The following is a 21,883-nucleotide window of genomic DNA, read 5'->3' as shown; positions in this document are numbered from 1 at the left end:
AAAACATCCTCCACCCATTCCTTAGAATATTGGGCAATTTTCCTAACCATTTCAACGACATCAAAGGATTCTTTAAGAAGAGAGGAAGGAGGAACAAAGGACGGATCCTCTTCCCTGAGTGGATGTTTGAAACTCTTGACATACTCACACAAGGCCCTGTTTTCACTCTTTAGCCTTTTACATTTTTCCTTCAGTTTCTACATCTGTTTCTTCATAGCCAAGGAAGATCCTTCAAATTCATCTATCACCTGCATCATGAAAGCACACCCCAAATCAACCTCTCTGATCACATAATCATCTGGCGTGATTTCATTTATGTCCTTGTCCACTGTAGGCTCTACTATATGCAAAGTTCTAGATCCAAACTCATCCCTTGTGACCTGGGAAAACTTTCGAGAAGCCTTCTTTTCTGCTCGTTTATCCATTCTTCTCAAGGTTTCTTCCAACTCCTGTGCTGGATCCACTTCCTCTTCTGGTTCTTTTCTTAATTTGTCTCTCAGCCAATCTAAAGCAGTTGTCGATTGATCCTGAATTTCCATCTGTGCTTGCTCCTGTGAAGCTTCCTCCATTTCTCCAAGGATTGTTTCTATGAAACTATCTTGGCATGGCTCTTTTGGATGAGAGGTAAGTTCTTTCCTTTGACCTCCTGGCTGAGTTGGCTTGCATGCAGCACTAATGCTAAGAACATCCTGTGTAAGTGTGTTATCAGGAAAATCACCCTGTGGTGGATTTAGTGGATTTCCTTGTGTGAACATTTCCACCTCTCGCACACTAGAAGAACTGGTCGGGGATTGAGCTTCTTCCGCCCTTGCTCTTTTCTATTGTGGTTCTTCCTGATGGACTTCCTGCTGAATAGCTGGCTAGATTTCCGGTTGAACATTTGGTTGGGCTTCCTTTCTTTTCCTTGTCCTAGGATTCTTCGGAGCATTCTTTCCTTCACTAGGTCCAACTCCTTTATGCTGGATTTCTCCTTCCTCAACTCGGGCCTATGATGATCCTTCTATGGCCTCACTATGGGAATCCAAATTTCCCATTAACCGATAACTCAAGCGAACATTCCCTTCCTTCAACATCCAGACATACTGATCAATCCAATGCCTAGTGAACTTCAAAACTGGTCTAGCCAAAATGTCTAGATCATCAACTTCAGGCTCTGACCAATCCGGAAGTTGGATAGGTTGATCCCTTACCTTTTCAAATTTCGGCTGCACTACGTTTGGATCCTCTTTCACTTGATCATTATTTCACCAATTCTAATTATGTCAAGGGGTAATCTGGAAAACATCTTTTTCATGACCTCAAGGTCATCCTTGGTACAAGCCCAAAAATCTTCTAGGTGAAACTTGTGCACAAACTTCATCCCAACTACCTTCCGGATTTTATTATATGGATCGTAGTAAGATCTGGATGTGTAGAATGTTAAATAGTAGAATGCCAATTCCTCCACTGCCTTCTCAGTTGCTGCCAGGTTCGGGCACAATTCCACATAATCACCCAAGACAATTGGGAATTCAACAGATAATTTTCTTTTCTTTTTCTGAATATGGTCATACACTATCAATTGTCTGATAAGTTCCAACAATACCACTTTATCTGACGAATATCTTAGCAATTCATGTGGTTGGGACGAAAATCCTTGTGTCCTGATATAGGTAAACTTCGGAAACTACAGGAACACCGCACCAACTTCTACACCAATGCCCTAGCTTCCGGTGACACTCTCATATGAAGCTCGTTTTGCATCAACCTGGTTAAATACATAGTGAAAGTGTCATTCACCAATTTGAATGAACTAGTATTGGATAGGTGCAGCTAGGGATAACATTCATGAACCTTCAACTGTGTCGGTCCACATCCCATGGGCGCATTTCCTGGCAAGCCATCGAAGTCACCCATCCTTGAGAGTGAATAACTCACATATGAGCTCATGTAGAAGAATTGGGTCTTCTTTTCCTTAAGATTTTTCAACTGTTTGTGCACATAATGGCTAATCAAATCTAGCCCAATCCACCATCCCATTGGCATTCATGACTTCACCAATGAAGAACATCCACGTTTCACAATTGATGGCCTACAGACATCCCATAATTCTGCTCAACATCATCAATATGTCCACATACTCTTGCTTGAATTCAAAAAAAGTGAGTTGTTTGGGCATCTCGGAAATGTGAGATCTTGGCCTCTGCATCCAATTCTTATTGATCGTTTCAGCACATCTATCTGGACTTGCATCATATACTGTCTGAGCTCTATCCTTAGTCTTGTAGGTCATAGAATGATGTGATGGAATTTCGAAGGTTTTCCCAATAGCTTTTGGACTTAGGTTAGCAAGAAGCTTTCCGCCTGACGTCAAAATTGCCCTTCTTTCTGGATTGTAGTGCTTCGCGCAATCCAAGATTAATTCTGGAAACTAGATAGATGGAGGGAAACCAGCTGCCGTGACAATTCCACTCTTAATAATTCTGGTAGCAACGGGTGATGGAGCATGTCCAGTTGTTCCAAACATCCTGATCTGAAAAGCAGCCAAGTTGAAAGTTCCAAGATTCGTGTCGCTGATCTCCTTCCACTTGGACACAATTTTGGACTCCGGAAGAAATCCCTTCATCTCGTTTTTAATTTGTGCCTGCCTAGAAATAGTTGCTTCCTTACTTCCCTCCGCCATTCCTCCGCAAACAAAGCTTCTAAAAGGAATGAAAAATTATTCAAGTCTGATTTCTTGCCACTTCTCTCCAACTTTAACTTTCTCCAAATTCGCACGTGAGAAATGAATTCTTCCACCATCTTGCTAAGTTGGCGAAAGATCAAAATTGGCAGTTGTTTGAATGATGCGTCTTACTTTCGTCTTCAACTTGCCATGCAAACAAGTCCTGTCATTATCCTCATGTTTCAAAATGAAATTTTCCATTAATTCCTTGAGTCATGCGTCATAATTTGGAATATTCTTTCTTTTTGAGTCGCCAACTTTCCATTTTGAAATTTTGAAGAGATATTCGAAGGATTTTCTTATAATTTTGATTATTTGTCCACTTGGCGAGAAACCTTTGGAGAGAGTAAATTTCATCTAGAAAGAATCTTCTTGAAGTTTTTAAATTTGCCTTGTTCTAGGGAAGCTTTTTCATCAATTTTGCACATTTCCTATTTTATAGGAACTTTTTCAAATTAGGGTTCCAGGGTCCGAGAGAGAAAAATCTCTAACTTAGCCAAATCTGAAGAAATTTTGAAATTTGGATGAATTTTGATGCTTGAAAAATGGGTTTTTCAAAAAAATTTTGGGGGGGATTTTTTTTAGTTTATCCTTGTCCCTCAATTCCCATGCCTTGGAATTTATCTTTCAAACTTGGGCGTGGAATTCACATGAGGAATCTTCAACTTTCTTGTTTTTCCTTGACTCCCCCTATCCAACGCTCTGCCATGAACTTGGGTGTTATTTAGGCATGATGGAGAAATTATGACTCCTTGTTGACTTTCCTTGGCACCCTCCATTTGGCGCCCCACACTTGACTTGGGCGCTAAAACATTGCAGTGGAGGAATTCCCCTTTCCTTGACTTTTCCATGGCATAGTTTATCCAGCACTCTCATCTGGCTTTGGGCACTAATTCACCCCGATGGAGGAATTCTTCCTTTTGCTATCTTGCCTTGGCACCTTGGTTTTGGCGCTCTAGCTTCTCCTTGGGCGCTAATTTCATAGCATGGTGGAATTTTGGATTTTGCTGATCTTTCCATGACCCCCCTTCTTCAACACTACACACTTGACTTGGGCATTATTTCCACTATATGGAGGAATTTTCAACTTGATGACCTTTTCCATGCCACCCTCCGTTTGGCGCCTTCAATTGGCCTTGGACGCTAAAACACTGCAGTGGAGGAATTCTTGAGTTTGATGTCTTTTCCATGATCCTCCTTCTCCAGCACTCTCACTTGGCTTTGGGTGCTGTTGTGACGTTTTCACACATCGCCCCATTGCAAATGGGGACCCATGTTTTTTTGCTTTTTTAGGGTTTGTTTTCTGGGTCTTTTAGGGTTTTGTTAGTTAGCCTTTGCATTTTGAGTGTCACCCAGGTGATCACATGGATAAGCAAGTCCGGCTTGAGTGATGTCTTGATCCTGAAATTTGGCTAAGTCTGGAATGTCCTGAAAATTTGGCTAAGTCTGAACGTCCTGATCCTGAAATTTGGCTAAGTCTAGAATGTCCTAATCCTGAATTTGACTAAGTCTGGAAACTGAAAAACCTCAAAAAACTAGATTTTGCAATATAACTCCTGGAGGTCTGAAACCACTCTCAAACATCCTGAAAGTATATATGGAATATAACTTAAAGTATAAGTGACATTTCCTTCTTCTTATACTTAAATGTTATATTCCATTAAAATTGTCCTGATAGAGAGTTCAAAAAGTCAAATTTCGCTCCTGACCTTCACTGAGGATCCAGAGCGAAAAGCGCTCCTGTCCCTCTCCAATGGTCCAAGGCGAATCGCTCATGTCCCTCACCAAGGGTCCAGAGCGAAAAAGCTTAGTGGAGTCATTCCTGACCTCGTTTGGACAAATTGAGACATCAAAGGCATGATGGAGGACAAAATGAACGTGATAGAGCATCCAGACTTGATTAAGGACGATGAAATGATGGAGTATTTGTCTAGATAGGTAAATTCGCCCCTGTCCCTCTCCAAGGGACCAAGGTGACTGGCTAGGGCGCTCCTGTCCCTCTCCAAGGGACCAGAGCGATTTTCCCTCAAGACAAGATTCGGGCAAGAGAAAAACAAGTTTTGCGTTTGAGGTGGGTGAAGGAAGACGCAATCGATCCGTTGAAGATAATTTTCAAAGCTAACAAAGGACGGATAAGCTTGGATTTGCAAAATAGCTCCTGTCCCTCACCAAGGGACCAGGGCAAAAATGCTTTAAAGTGCACTCATTTCAAAGATCGAATAAATTGAACTCGAAATTCTAAGTAAAAATGCCATCTTGGACGTCAAAAATGAGGTCTTGGACGTAAAAAACAAGAAGTGTGAGGTCTAGAATGAGATCGCTCCTGTCCCTCACCAAGGGACCAGAGCGATCTTGTTAATAGCCATTATTTTTCATGATTGGGCGCCAAATATCCTTCAAATTACATTAAATGCCAGATTCGATAAAACCTTGAAATATTTTTGGCATTTAATAAAAGCGCATGGTATTTAATAATTAATTTTGAGCCTAAAAAATCGAATTTTTTAATTATAAAGGCATTTAAAATTAATTATTATTATTTTTAAAAAATAAAATAAAATTGGAGCGCTTGGGGTATTATTTAATGTTTTTATCAAGTCGGCCTCTTCTTTTATTAATTTTTATTTATCTTTTGGCCTATTTTTCCAAGTCAGCCCATGGAAATAAAATGGTGAGCGCTCTATATATTTGAGGCATGTTTTTCATTATTCAAATCATTCACTCATCATTTCAAGTGCGATTTGGAAGAGCAATTTGAAGGAGCGAATTTCTACCAGGAGTGGAGACTAAGAACGGCGAAATTCATCTTGAAGGCTATTGGAGAGGCATATTTCTTGCTAGATTGGAGGATAAATCCAGATGTTTTGAAGGTATTTGAAGGCGAATTTCCAGATTTTTGAAGAGGAAGGTGGAGTTCTTTTCCAAGCTAAAGGAGGTGCATTTTATCCAAGGGAGAGCTTTGATCTACACTTTGCCTAGCCAAAATTCATCTATTTTTTAGAGTTAATTCCCAAGTGGAGGTATGGTGTAATCACCATGGCACCATTTTTGAAGATTTAAATTTTGCTTTGAAAATCCTAAATTAGGAAATGATAACTCAAGATTTATCATGAGGTTTCCTAAATTAAAATCTTGAATCTTCCTTTTAAAGTTTAATTTTTAGATTTCAAGATATATTACTAATTTTGAAATGTTGTGTAGGTATCAAGATGGCGACTCCAAGCTCGAAAGATCTACAAGTCGGAAGACTCTCCTCAAGGACGATCAAGCGAGGACAAGGACGACCTTCTTCGATCCAGCCTAGCATCAACAAGGACGGCCTTCTTTGGACTAACGTCATCAAGGGCGACCTCTTCCAATCCAGCATTCCAAGGCGAGGTACATCATCATCCTGCAAATCAAGGACACAAGAAGTTAGAACAAGGGTTCATTGAGGAAGCAAATAGTTCCAGATGAATTAATTAAAGCTAGCTTCTCAACAACATTAAGTTGAATATCTACCAAGTTACAAGTGTCAGACAAGGTGGCATCCCAGTCATCGCTCATCCAGTCAGTGTGGTCCACCTCAGCATTTCCAGATTCAATGTACCTAACTCATGGAAGGTGGCACAAACTTCTATGTACCTACCCCGGCTATCCATTGGTGGAATTTTCTAGAGAGGACATGTGTCCAAGCAATACAATTTTATCATTGGTCAAGCATTAAATGTTATGTAATGGTTGTAACAAACCCTAATTAGGGTTTTCATTGTAAAATCTTGGCCATTGATCTCGAATTGATCTAAGCCATCGAATTGTATTGAGGGCACTATATAAGCCCTGGCATTTCATTTTGTAAAGGTGATAGTTAGAGTTAGAATATAGTTGGAAGCAGTTAGAAGACAGATAGAGAGTAGTTAGAAGGTGATTAGAATAGCAATTAGAGTAGAGTAGAGAGAGAAGGCAAAGATTGTTGCCAAGATGTTGTTGTAAAAGACTTGTAACTTCATTGAAGAAATGGTGAAATTTATGGGTCGATTCGACAATTTGCGTGGTCTTTATACTTCTCATATTTGATTTCATGTTAATAAATGAGTGGAAGAAATGTGCTTGATTGATGGTGGAATTCGTATATCCATACTACTAGCAGTTTGTTGATTGCAGACTTGCCTTGTGTAGTCAACTGGAATCATTCAGCTTAAGCTTAACTTCAATTGTCGCTTCTTCATTGATATGCATCAACCTGATGGTGTCTATGCCTGCAGTGATGATTTGAACATCATAAAGCTTTCCTTCGAAGATCGCACTAACCTTGTGGAGATGGTCCTGGGATGTCAAAACAAGACTTAGTTAGAATTCCATCAAAGATCATTCATTGCTCTTACATTCTTAGTGTTAGGATTAGATCCTTTCCTCGCCCTCATCTTTTTTCCTTTTTTTTTTTTCAAGTCAAAGCTAGTAAGATCCTGTGTTCCAGCAATATTCAAAGCAAATCAGAAGTTCAGGCATCAAGTGTAAGTCCCCTTGTGATTCCAGCAAATCACATCATACCACAGAGAGCTTATCCACACGTAGAGACCCTACATACAAGAACCTTGGAGTCATCCTGATTGATCCTTTTTCGCGATATCTTCAGCAATCAGAGGCTTTACTCAAGAGAGGATAAGGTACCTTTAGGTATTTTATTCTGTGTTTGATAGTGTACAAAATACACGTCAACAGGTGCTAATTTGGCATTGTGGAGGAAAAACACCCCCTTTCTAGTGCCCTTCTTTCTTCTTGGGTGCTAAAACACCATGGTCAAGGAATGATGGATTTTCCTTCCCGGTCCCCATTTAGCACTCATTCTAGACTTGGATGCTTTTCTTTGGTGAGGGATTCTTGCTTGTTCTTTTCCAGATAGTCAATTTTGATCATCTTCCGGATTAGGATGCCATATCTGGAATTGAAGTGATTTTCTTGCCGGAGTTAGAGAATTTTTCAATGCTTTCCACTTCTGGGATGGGAGTCCACACTTAGCCATTTTTTCTGATCGGTAGCCTGTTTTTTTCACACTTTTCCGGATTTAGAAATGTTCACAAATGCTCAATCATCAATGTCGGGAGCCCTGCTTGTTGACGAACCTGCCAAGAATAGACTTACTATAAATAGTAAGTACTTTAGAATGTTAAGATTAGGGCAAAACAAGATGAGACGACAAATACTAAAAATAGAAACTGCTAAAAATAGTAAGTTTATTTTTGGCAAAATTAGACCAATCCGGGAGGCAATGAAATCCCTAAAAATAGCTTTCTAAAAATAGAAAGTTGCTCAGAATTTACTCAAATTTCATTGGCAAGTTCCTTAAAGGCTTTGATTTAATGCAACGTTCAGTTTTTCCAAAACCCTAAAGGAAAGGTCTCAAATTCAAGTCTGAAGGGCAAAACCTTAAAATGGACAAAACAAGCTCCAGACTTGGCGAAATTTGCTCAAACAAGCTGCAAACTAGATCAAATTGACCCCCAAACACTTGCAAACTGAGAGGACTGATGAGACTACCACGAAAAGACCCGACAAACCAAGACCAAAAAACCAAGAGGACCTAAAAAGTAGGGGTTTCCCATTTGGAACGGGGTGATATGTGATTAGGTCACAACAGGTCTAACCAAAGCACTTATCACTTTCATTTGGATGATGAATGATGTATTCACCTTTCAATATTCTTTTGTGATAGTCTACATAGATGACAACTTCATCTTTAGTAGATCTTTGTGCTCTTAATGAATGCTGTACTCACCTTTCAATAAATAAATAAAAATTATCTCGTGTTATGCTCCACCAATTTTCTTCAAAACAGAAGATGCTCTTTTCTGGTTTCTGTCTAGTTTGAATTGTATATTTGGGTGTCCGAGACATACTGTCAAACCTTGATGGAATTCATAAATATACAGAAATAAAATAGCCGACAAAATAAACAATTGAAACAGAGCAGGACCACATATTCTATCTTCCTTAAATTTTAAGAATATATGGATACCGTTTTCCTGCTCTACCACATTTCTGCATCTTTCTAACATTGTTTAAAATTGTGGCTTGGATAAGATTGCAATGGCATCCCAAAGCATTTAAAAGGAGAAAATGATAATAAGTTTTAAGAATTTCCATGGAAAAAAAAATATACAATATTTGCAAGAACAGAAAATAAAATAAATATATGATTTATTAATAATTTAATATCGATGCAGATATGCCTCCAGAAGACAGCTTAATGCATGAAGTTATCATCCAAGGGTAGAAAATTTGGATTGAATCAAGTAGCTGAGTGTGAAAGCATTTCACATCAATGCCCAAGGAATACATTGCCCTAGAGATAACAACTACAAAATGTTGTGGGGAAAAAGTCGGTAGACAAATTGCTAGAGATGTAAAGCCAATGAAACGGGACACAGACAATGTTGCACAAAACAGAGGACATTGCAGCCAAAGATGATAAGAAAATGAGATAGGACAACTTTGAACATTACTAAAGAAGCTAAAACAAGAGTATAGGGAGTGAACAGGTTTTTCTTATTCTAACCTCCAATGTGAGGTTTGGTCCACAAATAGGATTATAAATAAATAAGATGCATTATAATAAAACATATGTATGGATGCATGAATGATGGGGCAAGTGACCATTGCACAACAATTTTAATGCAGAAATCTGTTCCAGTACAGAGAACTGCATACATATACAATATTGATTTATAGGTATTTTGTTCATCGGATAAGAGATAAGGAAAAAAATAGTTGAAACAAGAAGTGTAAACCACTGCAAGAGAAAGTTAAATTAAATTTTGATGATGCCTTAAAAGGGAACACGGGCATAGCTGGTGCAAAATTTATCATAAGGGATGTGCATGGAGAAATGTTGATGAATGGATCCATGCACATAGGCATCAAAACTAACAATGAGGTGGAATGGAACGCACTTCTTGCAGGAACAAAAACACCAGATGAGATCCAAGGGGTTGAGCTTAATTGGTTAAAACATTGGATTTTCATCATAAAGATCCAAGCTCAATACCCCATAGGTGCATCTAAAAGTGGAGGTCTAAGTTGTGACTCTTGGTATTCCATAGTTGACTTCTATGGAGGTGGTTTCTAAATAAAAATGGATTTCTAAGTTGTGACTCTTGGTCTTCCATGGATGACTTCTAGTGTATTTGCTCGTGAGCAGCTTATTTTTGTCTCATGTTGATGCTCGTATGAGCAAGATATCTGTAATCCATAAGCAATTAAAAAAACAGCATATGAGGTAGATTACCAGAAGCTGGAGATAGCAGGTAACTCTGAAATGGTGATTGACGCAGTAAAATTCAGTCCCAACTTGCGGCTTCTGTCCAATCTTGAAGAAATGCTTACATGGATCAGCAAATTGGAATACGCTTCCTTTGAGCACTGCTAGAGGGTACATAATTCTGTTGCAGATTACCTTGAGAATCAAGAGAGTGCTTCAAACTGAATTCTCTTACTTAGAAAGTAATAACGTGGGAAAATGTTGGGACATAAATGATTACTAATGTTAGATCACCTTTCCTAATCTGTTTGTGATATACTCACGATAGGGTTTTAGAGGAAGAGTAGTTCATTTGGCTATCTCCTTGTGGCATCCTTATGGTGTATAGGATCGTTGCTATGGGTCTTTAAGTCAGTTTAATGATGGTGTGGCATGCATGTATGTGAACATGCCTCGGAGAATTCTATGCAATTGAAGAAGTGTGCTGTTAGGCTAAGTTGCTGGTACGGGCACAGGTACGTGGGTACGGTACACCGGTACGGCAATTTTGGGGGGGGTTGGGTACGTCTGGGTACATCTGTACAAAAAGATATTAAAATCATAAATATATACACATATGGGTGAATTTGGATTGGTTTTGAAAGTCCGTTGAGGAATAGAGCTAGCAGTGGTTGCCATTATGCTATCTACAACAAATTAAAAAATAATTATTAACATTTAATATTAAACAATAAATTATAGATGTTAAATATTTAAATTTAATTTAAAGTGAAAGTGAAATTATTATAATTATGAAAGTAACCTATAAAAATATTTAAATATTTACAAACTTCTAATAATGAAAGTAACCTATAATTAAAATTTAATTATGAAAGTAACTTATAATTAAATATTTAAATTTTATTTAATGTGAAAATAAAATATTAATTACACAACAGAAAAAATATTCATATTTAAAATAATAATACTACAAATTAAAATTAAATATCATATTTAATTTTGATTTGTATTATTAATAATTATTATTTTAACTATTTTGTAATTAATATTTTATTTTCACTTTAAATAAAATTTAAATATTTAATATTTATTATTTGTATAAATTAATATACAAATCATTAATTAATAAATTTATATCAAGGCTCCATTTATTTTGTTTAAAATACAAAATATAAATAAAAATACAAAGAATACATAAACAAAACTACAGAAAAGTAACATAAACAAAATAAATCGATGAAGATTAAAATACAGACAAGACATCAACAAAACTATAGAAACAAATTAAAAAAAAATTATTTTAGTGTGTTGTGTCGTGTGCCGTCGTGCCCTCGCTAGTCTACCTCTATGCCGGTCTACCTCTGTCTCGTCACTGGTTTTCTTTGCCATTTCCTCTATGCGTCGTGCCATTTTCTCCGCCGAAGACAAGCGAAATGCGTTTTAGCTTTTCATTTTAGGGTTTAAACTTTAAACGACCCAATTTCATTCTGCAAAGTCAATGAATAACCCCTCATGTGTGACATGATTTCATCAAAAAAACTCCATGGAATCATCATGTCGACCTCAGATGCGTCGGGATTCATGGGTCAAAATGGGGATACGTTTCAGGAGCAAAAAAGAGGAACCCTATCCGATTCCACAAGGATTCCAAGTCGACTCCAAATCAGACACGTACCATGCCCAGATTTGGGGGAAAACTTGGAGGTACCGGTAACTTAGCTGTTAGGGCTTAAGTGCAGCATGTTGTTCTACAAATGGTATTTAACAGTGATTTGGTGCATAGGGGTGCGGTCTTTACAGTGTCCAGATAGGTTTGGTGCTTGTTGGTTAGGTGTGAGTCTTCTGATAATGGCGAGCTCTGGAGCAAGCACCCCTAGGGACCCACTAAGAAAAGGGCATGTTTCAGACTTAGGTTAAAAAAGAACTTTCATTGTCCTGATGTGCAGATTCTAAACTTGGTTAAAGATAAAATGGGACATAATGGGGTGAAAGTATCTGGTTTAAACAGGTTGCAGTCCATGTTAGGAGATTTTCACAGCAAAATGGAGGAGAAAACATGGATGCCAAGGTTCATCAAGCGATAGAGGAGCTGGTTCCTTTGAATGATGCAGAGAAAGATGTAATGGGGGTACATGTAATATCCTAGTTATTTTTTATTTTTATTTTTAAGGCCAACAATAAACATCAACAAGAAATTAACCCGTTAAGGTTAGAAATCATAAACTGAAACATGCTGGGAAAGTAACCCTTCCACTTTCTGATCACCAAGTGCCCAATGTGGGAAGGTGAGAGCATACGGTGTTGAGGGGATCATTAGCTTAAGAAACTGAAATACAATGCAATGCTTGGGCGGCAAGCCAACCCCTTCCGCTTATCAAGCGGGAAAACAAGGAAACTTGGCGGTGAACCAGCCAAGTAAGATACACAAAATAAGAATCACTCAACCGCAATATTTCAGCGGGAGGACTGCAATTACATAACAACCTCAACTCGACCGCTTATGTAGCGGGAGGATCATTACACATAACTATCACTCGACCACTTATGCAGTGGGAGGACTGAAATTACAATTTTGCTTGATAGTAGACGGCAAGCCAGCCTCTTCCACTTTTTCAGTGGGATGAGAATTACAAAGCAGAACTGGTTAGTAGTACTACTACTTAACCTTACAAAAAGAGAGATAAGAGAAGGAGAATAATGCAGATTATCCCAATAAGAAACATGAATTTCTGCTAAAACCAATCTGCATGCTGGAATTACAAATCAGCAGCCTATGAAAACTCTAAAAAGCTCATAACTCCCTCAATACCCATCCAAATCACTTCAAACCAGTCCCAAACCCACAATATATCAAGTGCAACAACAACCAACTAAAACCAAGATACAAACAACCCCTTATTAATTTTGCATGCATCCCAATGCAAAACAGAAAGCCACGCTAAGCCTGGGAATTTCGATTTAGCTTAGAAAATTCAAAACTCAAACAAACATGCTATAAACTCACAAAGTATATCGCTATTGCTAGGAAGGAGGAAAGAGCTGATACCCATAACCGTCAGTTGCTTCAGCAGAGAGGTGTGATCGAAAATGTACTTCAGCCACAGGCAAAACAGCAAGTCTCCAGAATCGCTTCAACACCAAGAATGACTATGGCAAGCTCTGAGAATGTAGTAGAATACAGCACACAGCTAGGTACTATGTTTCAAGTACGAAACCGAGAAGCACTAGGGAGATGCACTCCGAAGCCTCAAGTTCTGTCGCCAAACCGGCAACATAACATTACAAATTTTCAAGATGAAGCAAATGGGAGCCCAAGGCTCTTATTTATAACTTCTCACCATCAAATCCAAATGCAAATTCCTTCAAACTCAACTTCTTTCATTTGCATTTCATTCCACCCCACGTGGACCCCAAGAGTGGCGCCATATTCTTAATTCAACCCTCACGCCAAAAAGCATGGACCCACGATATTTACTTGGCAAACATTAGAGATAAGTCATAAAATAATATCTCTCTCAATAATTTCGACATCCCCTTATTAAGCATGAAATTCGCCAAATACTTAGGAGATAATAGACATTAATCCCACATTCAATAAATCAATAGCAATTAATCAGATTAATTAAATATTAAACCTTAGGATAAGGAAATAATATTTAATTGTGTCACATATGACTCCCGTACTGATTACTGTCAAAACCAGGATGAAACTGAGCCAGGAAGACCACTGAACTGCTGCAGGATCAGGACCCTATCCACTGCTAGAAATAGAATTATGCCACACTACCACTTACTAAAAATAGCAAGTCAAGAACTAATGCTCTGAAAAGCATGATCTTCGCGCCCAGTGACAGAGCATAGAGAGCTCAGTAGGACAGTATCACCAAAATAGCCATTCCTTGACTTACTAAAAATAGTAAGTCCTCGCTTCATCAATGCTGGACCCTCATTCTTCATTCCACCTAACCTACGGGTCTCAGGAATAGGCTAATGGACCACTGGAAGGTCACCAATGAGAAGGGGATATTACAGTTAGGATCAGATGGTGGCAATTCCTGGCCCTCCACCCACAATGCAGCCTTTTGTTGGGCATTTCTCTTTGGTTCAGCCATTCAGGCACAAGATGAGGTCTCAGTGGAGGACTTCGATTTATTGAACAGAGATATAGGCAACCTAATGGACCTGTTTCAAGATTTGTGGCAGCTCATTAGGCATAAGCTGGTCACGCAGCACGACAGGCTCTAGTAAATTACGAGTGGATAATTCCTCTGAGTGTTTGTCAATGGCCCCTTCTCACATTGAGTTTGCAGGCCAGAGCTATTGGATGGCGTAAGCTTCTCAGGTCTGGTTGCAAATTCCACATCTGTTATGGCTGTTATAGTGCCACTTTCAGGTGATGGTATTCCCTCAAGCTAAGTCACAGAATATAGCGATTTTCATGGATGAGGTTTGAATTTAATCGAATTTCAAACTTTTATAAAAAAATCGTTAATACGGCCATAAAAAAATTCTGCTAAAAAGTGGGCAGACAGCAGAATAACTTTTACAAAAACTACAAATGTGAAATAAAGTAATCCAATAAAATGACACTTTTGTATATAAAAGAAATGGCAAGTTCCTAAAATAAGAGGGTGGTTTCCTGCACGCTAAGATTCAATTCAACATGGTCCCCGGCTGTAGCTATATAAAGGCCAGACAGAAAATGATAACTTGCAAACCCACATTGAACTATCACCTAGTAAAAAAATTTTTAGAGAAATGCAGGTGTCAAGTGCACTTCCTTCTGCAGGTTCAAAAGGGATTCCGCTGTACAATGTATTAGGCATATCATATATGATCACTAGCATTACTGAAATTCCTATGTTTCTTATGGTTTATATTTTATAAATGTGCCATCTTTCTATAATGACTTCAAATCTATTTAGCAATGTTAAGCTATTTTGATAATTTATTATAAGTATACATATATTTAAAAATAAACAAAATTATATAAGGCGAATTTTATCCGATTTTTTTTTTTCGAATTTTTCCCTTGTCGAATTTCATCCGGTAGTAACCAGTTCATGGTGGTGCCAAGGTTCCATCATGGGATTCACCTGGCATACAATGAATTTGTGTTTGGTACTATGTTTTGTTACTGTTCCCTGTCCAGTGGGTACATATGGGCTTTTACATTTTGGCTATCCTGTCTATAGTAGCCTCTGGTTGTTGGATAATGTAATTTTAGTAGTTTAGTCGTGTGTATGGTAGTGCTTACATTATTTTGGCTGTTAGTGGTAGTTGTTAGCTGTACTTTGACCAAACATGACAATATTTGTAGTTCCAAGGTTTTTTCTGGTCTTGAGCCCCTTGCATGGGTGCTTTCTAGCATAGGGAGTTGGTCATTTGTTTGTGTTGTGTAGTGCGATGAGACCCCTAATAGAACCTCTATGGTAAAAATGAGTTCTGGGCAAATATGAAGGCTTACAAATTGCATATGGAGGAAACAAATTACTTTCAAGAAAAAAGATAGAACTGGAATACCATTTTATTACGCTAATAAGAAATATTAGAGTAGAAAGAGGAATTTGAATTCAAAAACAATTTGTTGGTGATACTTCTTTGCCTTGTTTAAGTTTGAATGACCACCTGCAATTACCCCATTCATGTTTTGTGCCCATGTTTGAGCATTCTTATGAGAGAGAAAAATGCCTTGTAATTCAGTAGATGTACCACCTAGGAAGAATGTGGAACTCAAAAAATAAGTAATCAACAGTTACTAACCAGATCTACTGGCAGCATCTACAGCCAAAACATTAGCTTCTCCATTTATTTTTTCCATTTGTTCATTTGTACCAAAGCCTCCAATGGTAGAAACAACTGCAGTAACACCAGGAAGTAAACCTTCCCAGTTGGCATAGAAAACATCACCTGCAAAATTATTTCTGAATAAATATTGGATACTTGAAACGCTGTACAAAATGCTAGTAAAGAGAAATTTCTGAAAATATAAACAGATATAATACTAACTAAAAATTTGACTTATCGTACTGATGTTTCAATCACATCTGAAAACAATCAAACTAATGATACCAAACTTTAAAGTAACATAATGAAGGAAGGAAAAGAAGTGGAGAAATGACATAATCAGGGTCATTTATGAAAATAAGAGTACACTGCAACATAAAACTCCACCATGTATTAAACAGGGAGGAAATGGACAAGATTAAACGGATCAACAATGATGTGTAGATAACATTTTAGATCTAACAATAAGTTTCTCTTATATTTCTTTCCTACTAGGGAAGGAAAGTGTTATTCATCTTTAAATAGATATGAAGCTTTAATGTATAAGATAGGATATAAATGCTTATAATATTGTAATAAACTTTTCATGTTATAATGAAGTTTTAAGATAGGATGCCTAACCCCTGCCACATGGAGCCAAGAGGGATGAAGCATCTGCTCTTGGGCTTAAGAGAGGAGGTGGTTGTGATGAGGGGGAACAGCAATAGGACACCTCACTGGGTACGCTACTCCATGATGGATGCTTAACACCTGCCACATGGAGCCAAGAGGGATGTAGCATTTGCTCTTGGGCCTAGGGTGGAGGGTCTCTTCGACACCTTATACAGCTAGCCTACCCTAGTGCACTAAGAATTGGATAATAATGGCAACTAACCTACAATCTGATTTTATCTAACAAATATAATACTAATGGTAATTAATACATTAAAGGATTGTATCACTCAATCTAATTCATTAGTATATGTTTCAGTTTATTAGTATTACTTCATATATGTTCTCTAATTTTGTGTTGCAGGAAAACAATATACAAAGGTACTCCCATAAACTTAATTACCTATTTTAGATTTGGGCAAATTTAGGTTAATTTATTAAAAGTACAACTAATTAGGGGACATTACAAATCTACTATTTTGTCTATGGATCTTAACTGACTTTGAATTGTTATAATTTTTAAGCCTCTAGGTAGTTTGATTGCATGCTGAATAAATTGGGTCCATTTTCTATTTTTGACTATTATCCTCATTCTAAAGGTTTCTTTTGATTTGGGTAACAATAAAGTTTGAGCCATCTTCTATCAAGAGCCTCCAAGAATTCATGTTTTTGGCTGGTTCAGTGCCTCCTTCAAGTGCAAGCAACTCAACCATATTATTTGTTTGGAATAACAACAAAAATCTTTGGGGAAAAAATTGTCAAATAAAAAACAAGCGACTTCTTAAATTGGGATTTAAATGGGAAAAAATGAGGAAATTTTTGGATTAAAAAAACATAAAAAAAGGGAGAAATACCTATGTTCCAAGGAGTTTCAGGGACGGGGACGACAAGGGATGCTTTCATCAATCATTGCCAACAAACATGCCATAAACATCCATAATAGACATAAAATGATAAATATTAAATATTAAACATCCATAACTATGAAATGACATAAACTGTAATGAGTGTATTTTTCTTCCTTTTGTTTGTTTTATGCGTTAGATTAGGGTTTGTTATATTTTAATGTTTATTTGGGGTCTTGGTGGGGCCAGCCGAACCTCTATTGTAAACTAAAAATGTGTTTTTTACTTTATTTTGGACACTAAAAAATTATGGGCCATAGGGAACAGCCAGCTGTCCCTGGGACGGGCGGGGGACACCTAGGCGTCCCCTGTGGCCCACAAACTGTCCTGGAAACATCCCCTAAAATTTTGCAAAAAAGGGGGCACTTAGGAAACGGCAAATTCCTGTCCCTGCATCCCTGGTATGGGTACGAGGGAAAAAAGCCAAGGGATACATCCCCGTGGAACATAGAGAAATACTTTTTTTTGAAATTTAAAGGCATTTCAATAGCATAGAGATATCAAGAGCAAATAAAATAGAGAATTTAGCGCATCGATTGTAGAGGACCAATTTTGTCATTTATGTTCATAACTTCATATTATCTATTACATTGCACTGCATAATGCATACTTCATAGTGCATAAATAATAACTAGATGCTAATATTTCTCAAAATTTAAATTACAGTCTACTTTGTACAAAGTCAGCCTAGAATAAGTAAAAAGTTCCCCAAAAATCAAATATAGCCGATGACTTTCTGTTACAAAGAGAGCTACTCTAGAGGGTTGTCCGTCCTCATGATGAAACTCTTAGGTTAGAGCCTCTCCTAAGTAATTCAACCACATCACTATCATAGCTTAACTCCTTAAGGAAAACACAATCATCATTATCAAAGACATCACCATTTGCAATCCACTTTGAATGTGGATTAATCTCGTCGTAGTCAATTGGCTGGTCATACTCAACATTAACTATTTTTTTCCAAATAGAAATTAATATTGGCATTTGACTGTGAAAAAAAAATAATGATTACAATTATAATTATGATTGCAAGTATTTCAAAACTCTAACTTGGAGCTTTCTTTAGATTCAAGCAAAGGTTGTGGTGAACAAACACCAAGTCATTTATCTATTGTTGTGTTAGTCAATTGCATTTCTTGCAATGTTTCTATTCAAAAACATTCCAGGTACATTCCCAAGTAGATGAACAACATTGCTGGCTTGAAATGCCTCTCACCATCAAAGATTTTAGGCTTCTTAAATCCCACCATTGTGCTAACAAACATTTTAAATTGAGATGATATCATGTAAGATATACTAAAAGCTATGTTACTAGGTTCCTCTACCCCCCACCCATGCCCGTGTGGGTAGAATTTGGATTTAGGTCTTGAGTTGGTTCCCCAATAGGTTCGCCTAGGGTCCCTCTTGGGCACCTCAAGTTCCTTGTGGGTCCTTCAAGAGGGACCCTAGGCGAACTTGGGCTGAACCCAAGGGCTGCCTAAGAAAAAACAAAAAAAGAGTTATTTTTTTCAAAACATGTATATGAACCAAAGAAACGGGACTCGGACTCGGCAAGGCCGACTCGGGCTCGGACTCGAGACTCGGCATCAAACTCGGCTCCAGACTCGGCTGGACTCGGGAAAGTGAAAAACTCAAGAAATTTAGAGATTTTTAAAGATTTAAAACTTGTTTCAGACACCCTTTATTGAATGCACCATAAAGACACAATAACATCATCAAACTTGGCTCATTTGATTACATACACAAGTATACATCAATCACATAAGCATAAACGCAAATTGTAGCTGAAGAAAATAACAAACATAGATATATAAATATTGTCAAATGTATACAATATTACAAAACTCATGGAATAAAAAATCCATGTCATCATATGATCATCATCAAATGTTTCATACAAATACCAAAGGTAAATACAACTACAAGCCTATGGCTCAGAGGAGCCTACACGGCAGCACCCTCCGGCCTCGGCCCCCTGCGAAGGCGTCTAAGGTAGGTCCTGGATGATTGGACAGCCATGGCCGCTCCCCGTGACACCATGCCATGCTCACCAACATCAAGAACATCCGTGTCACTATCTGCCTCTGAATCTCCAATCTGTGCTCGTGCTCTCCACTCCTCCTCTGCCATGGCTACAGTCTCAACCTCTATATCTACCTAGTCGATCCAATCAGTGTCAGACTCGGAGGTTAAATTTTCCCTACTTCTATCGACACAATTTCCCCCCATATTTTTCGACGGGGGTTTGGGGGCAGCGCCCCCAAGGTGGGGTAAAGGGGCATTTAATAAAGGCGTCCGGTGTTATTTTTCTATTGGCTGACATGTTGTAACCCTAATTTTTCTCATTCTCAGGCGGAGGTTGTAGTGAACAAAGACGAGACCATTCATTTTAAAAAAACTTTTTAAAATGTTTTTTTTTTGTCATTTTACTTAAGCTAGGCAGTAGCCAAGTTTGGGGCTCAAGACTCGCCGAGTTTGGCGAGTTTGAGCCAAACTCGCCAACTCGGCGAGTCTGGCGATTTTACTCGCCAAACTCGGACGAGTCCGAGTCCGAGTCCGAGCCCCTAGGACTCACCGAGCATGACTCGTACTCGGACTCGCCGAGTCCGGGCGAGTCTGGGCGAGTCCCGTTTCTATGATTATGAACAAAGAAATGGCTGCATACATAATTTCATTCTTATTTGATAAAATTGTGAAAATGGCATGCATCTTGAAGGTTTGTGTCATTTCAAAGGCCTTAATTGCACTTGGTGGCGTGGGCTCTACCCCACAACCTTGCCTTGTATCGTGACCCCACGAGGGGCACTACCCCACATACCCACTAGGAGCATTTCCCATAGACTCCCACGAGGGGTGTTGCCCCTAGACCTTGCTCAAAGCATTTCCTTCAAACCCTCATGAGGGGTGCTGCCCCTCAACCCCATTGGGGGCATTGCCCCCAAATCCCCATGAGGGGTGTTACCCCTCAGCCCCATTAGGGTCTACCCTCCCAAACCCCCTCTAGTTATTAGGAACTCTTGTCATATAAGAGATTTGATTACAATTAGGGGGTGATGAGGAATTGGAATCAAACTCTTGAGTGTGTTGACTTCGACATTATCATTGCACAGCTTGCCAGAAAATATCTCCAGATGAGGCAAGGTAGCTTGTACAATGCATGGCTAGTGGAAGTGGCATTGTAACACATTGTGGTTCAAATGAAATTGAACCAAACGTTAAGTTTTTTATGCTTTTCATGAAAAGCAATATAAAGATTATTAAATATTGATTGTAATTTTCATTGTTTATTAACATTTGACAAATCATTGAATTATGAATTTATGAATATTTTAATTTTGCAAATTATGAGATTTAAAAACAGAAATTATTGGCAATTATGAGTATCACTGTTTCACATTATATAATTTTGAATTTTTTAATACATTATATGTATGTATGTATATGTATAAGAATAAACCTGTTGTGATGTATTCACACATCGCCCCATTGCAAATGGGGACCCCCACTTTTTCGCTTTCTAGGTTGGTTGTCTTAGCTTAGCCGTTGGTAGTTGTTAAGTCTTTGCTATTAGACTCTTATTTGTAGTTGCTCAGAGGTTGATCAAGTTTCTCTCATTATGATGAAGTAAAGTTCAACAATCCCTCAACCCTCCAAAGCTTCCGATCTGCCTTTCTCAACACTAATAGTGGATGCCCAAGCCCGATCGCTTCCCTTTCACCTCTCCATCATTCATCCTTCTCCATCTCACCTTCCTAACATTTCATCCATAAACCTTTCCTTCCATCTCACCCCACTACCTATCTTTCCATCCTCCATCTACCCTTCCTTCCACCCATCCCCATATCCCAACCCACTTCACCTACATAACCTCTATCCTATCCCTTAACCCTTTTACCTCCCATCCTAGCTATACCTTACATTCCCCTACATCCCTCATTATTAACCATCATAACCTCCCTACCCACCTACCTATCCTCATCTCTTACCTTCATTCCCCAGATTCCATTTTCCTAACCTACACCTTCTACTTCCTACCTTACCCTTTACACCCCCCTATTCCCCTAAACATACCCTTCCATCCTATCCTAAACCACCCTCTACTTAGCCTAAACCTACCCCTCCATCCTACATCCTAAACTCCCTTCACTAACTCCAATCCCATCCTAGCTTACACCCCTTACCTCTTCATTACACCCTTATACCTCCCACATCCTAAACCTCCCTACCCCACGTATTTCCTACCTTCATCATGTTATGTTTTGGATCAGAAGTTAAATAAGCAGAAGTACAGAATTAATATTTCTTTAATGAGTATCGATCTGAAGCAATATGTGAATATGCTGAAGATATAGATTTCTTCCTCAAGCACTAGTTTCTTCCAATATATTCAATTTGATTGTTTGAGTTTGCTGGGCGCTTATGTAAAACATATATATTCCGCGGAGACCACACATCATATGTATTTCACGGGCATCACATGTGAATTGTCAGATCCCCTCCTGTTTACTCTTATTTTGGTACTTAGTTGTGTTGATGCCGTAGATGGATACTGGTTTCCGAAACAATGATTTTGATGCCCTACAAGATTTTGGTTTTGCT

General features: G+C 38.3%; 1 protein-coding gene across 2 annotated transcripts in view; it reads right to left on the bottom strand.

Annotated features, from left to right (window-relative positions):
• Positions 1–21,883, bottom strand: part of LOC131063009 (uncharacterized protein At1g32220, chloroplastic) — a 127,204-nt gene that overhangs the window by 37,152 nt on the left and 68,169 nt on the right. For both annotated transcript variants that reach the window (XM_057996764.2, XM_057996763.2), the window contains exon 5: positions 15,705–15,851. In XM_057996764.2, coding sequence (XP_057852747.1) covers positions 15,705–15,851 — 147 coding nt within the window. The remainder of the gene's footprint in view (positions 1–15,704; positions 15,852–21,883) is intronic.

The sequence above is a fragment of the Cryptomeria japonica genome, chromosome 2 (assembly GCF_030272615.1).
Source record: "Cryptomeria japonica chromosome 2, Sugi_1.0, whole genome shotgun sequence".
NCBI lineage: Eukaryota > Viridiplantae > Streptophyta > Pinopsida > Cupressales > Cupressaceae > Cryptomeria > Cryptomeria japonica.
The sequence above is the reverse complement of the archived record's forward strand: the minus strand, read 5'-3'. Positions and strand labels throughout refer to the sequence as shown.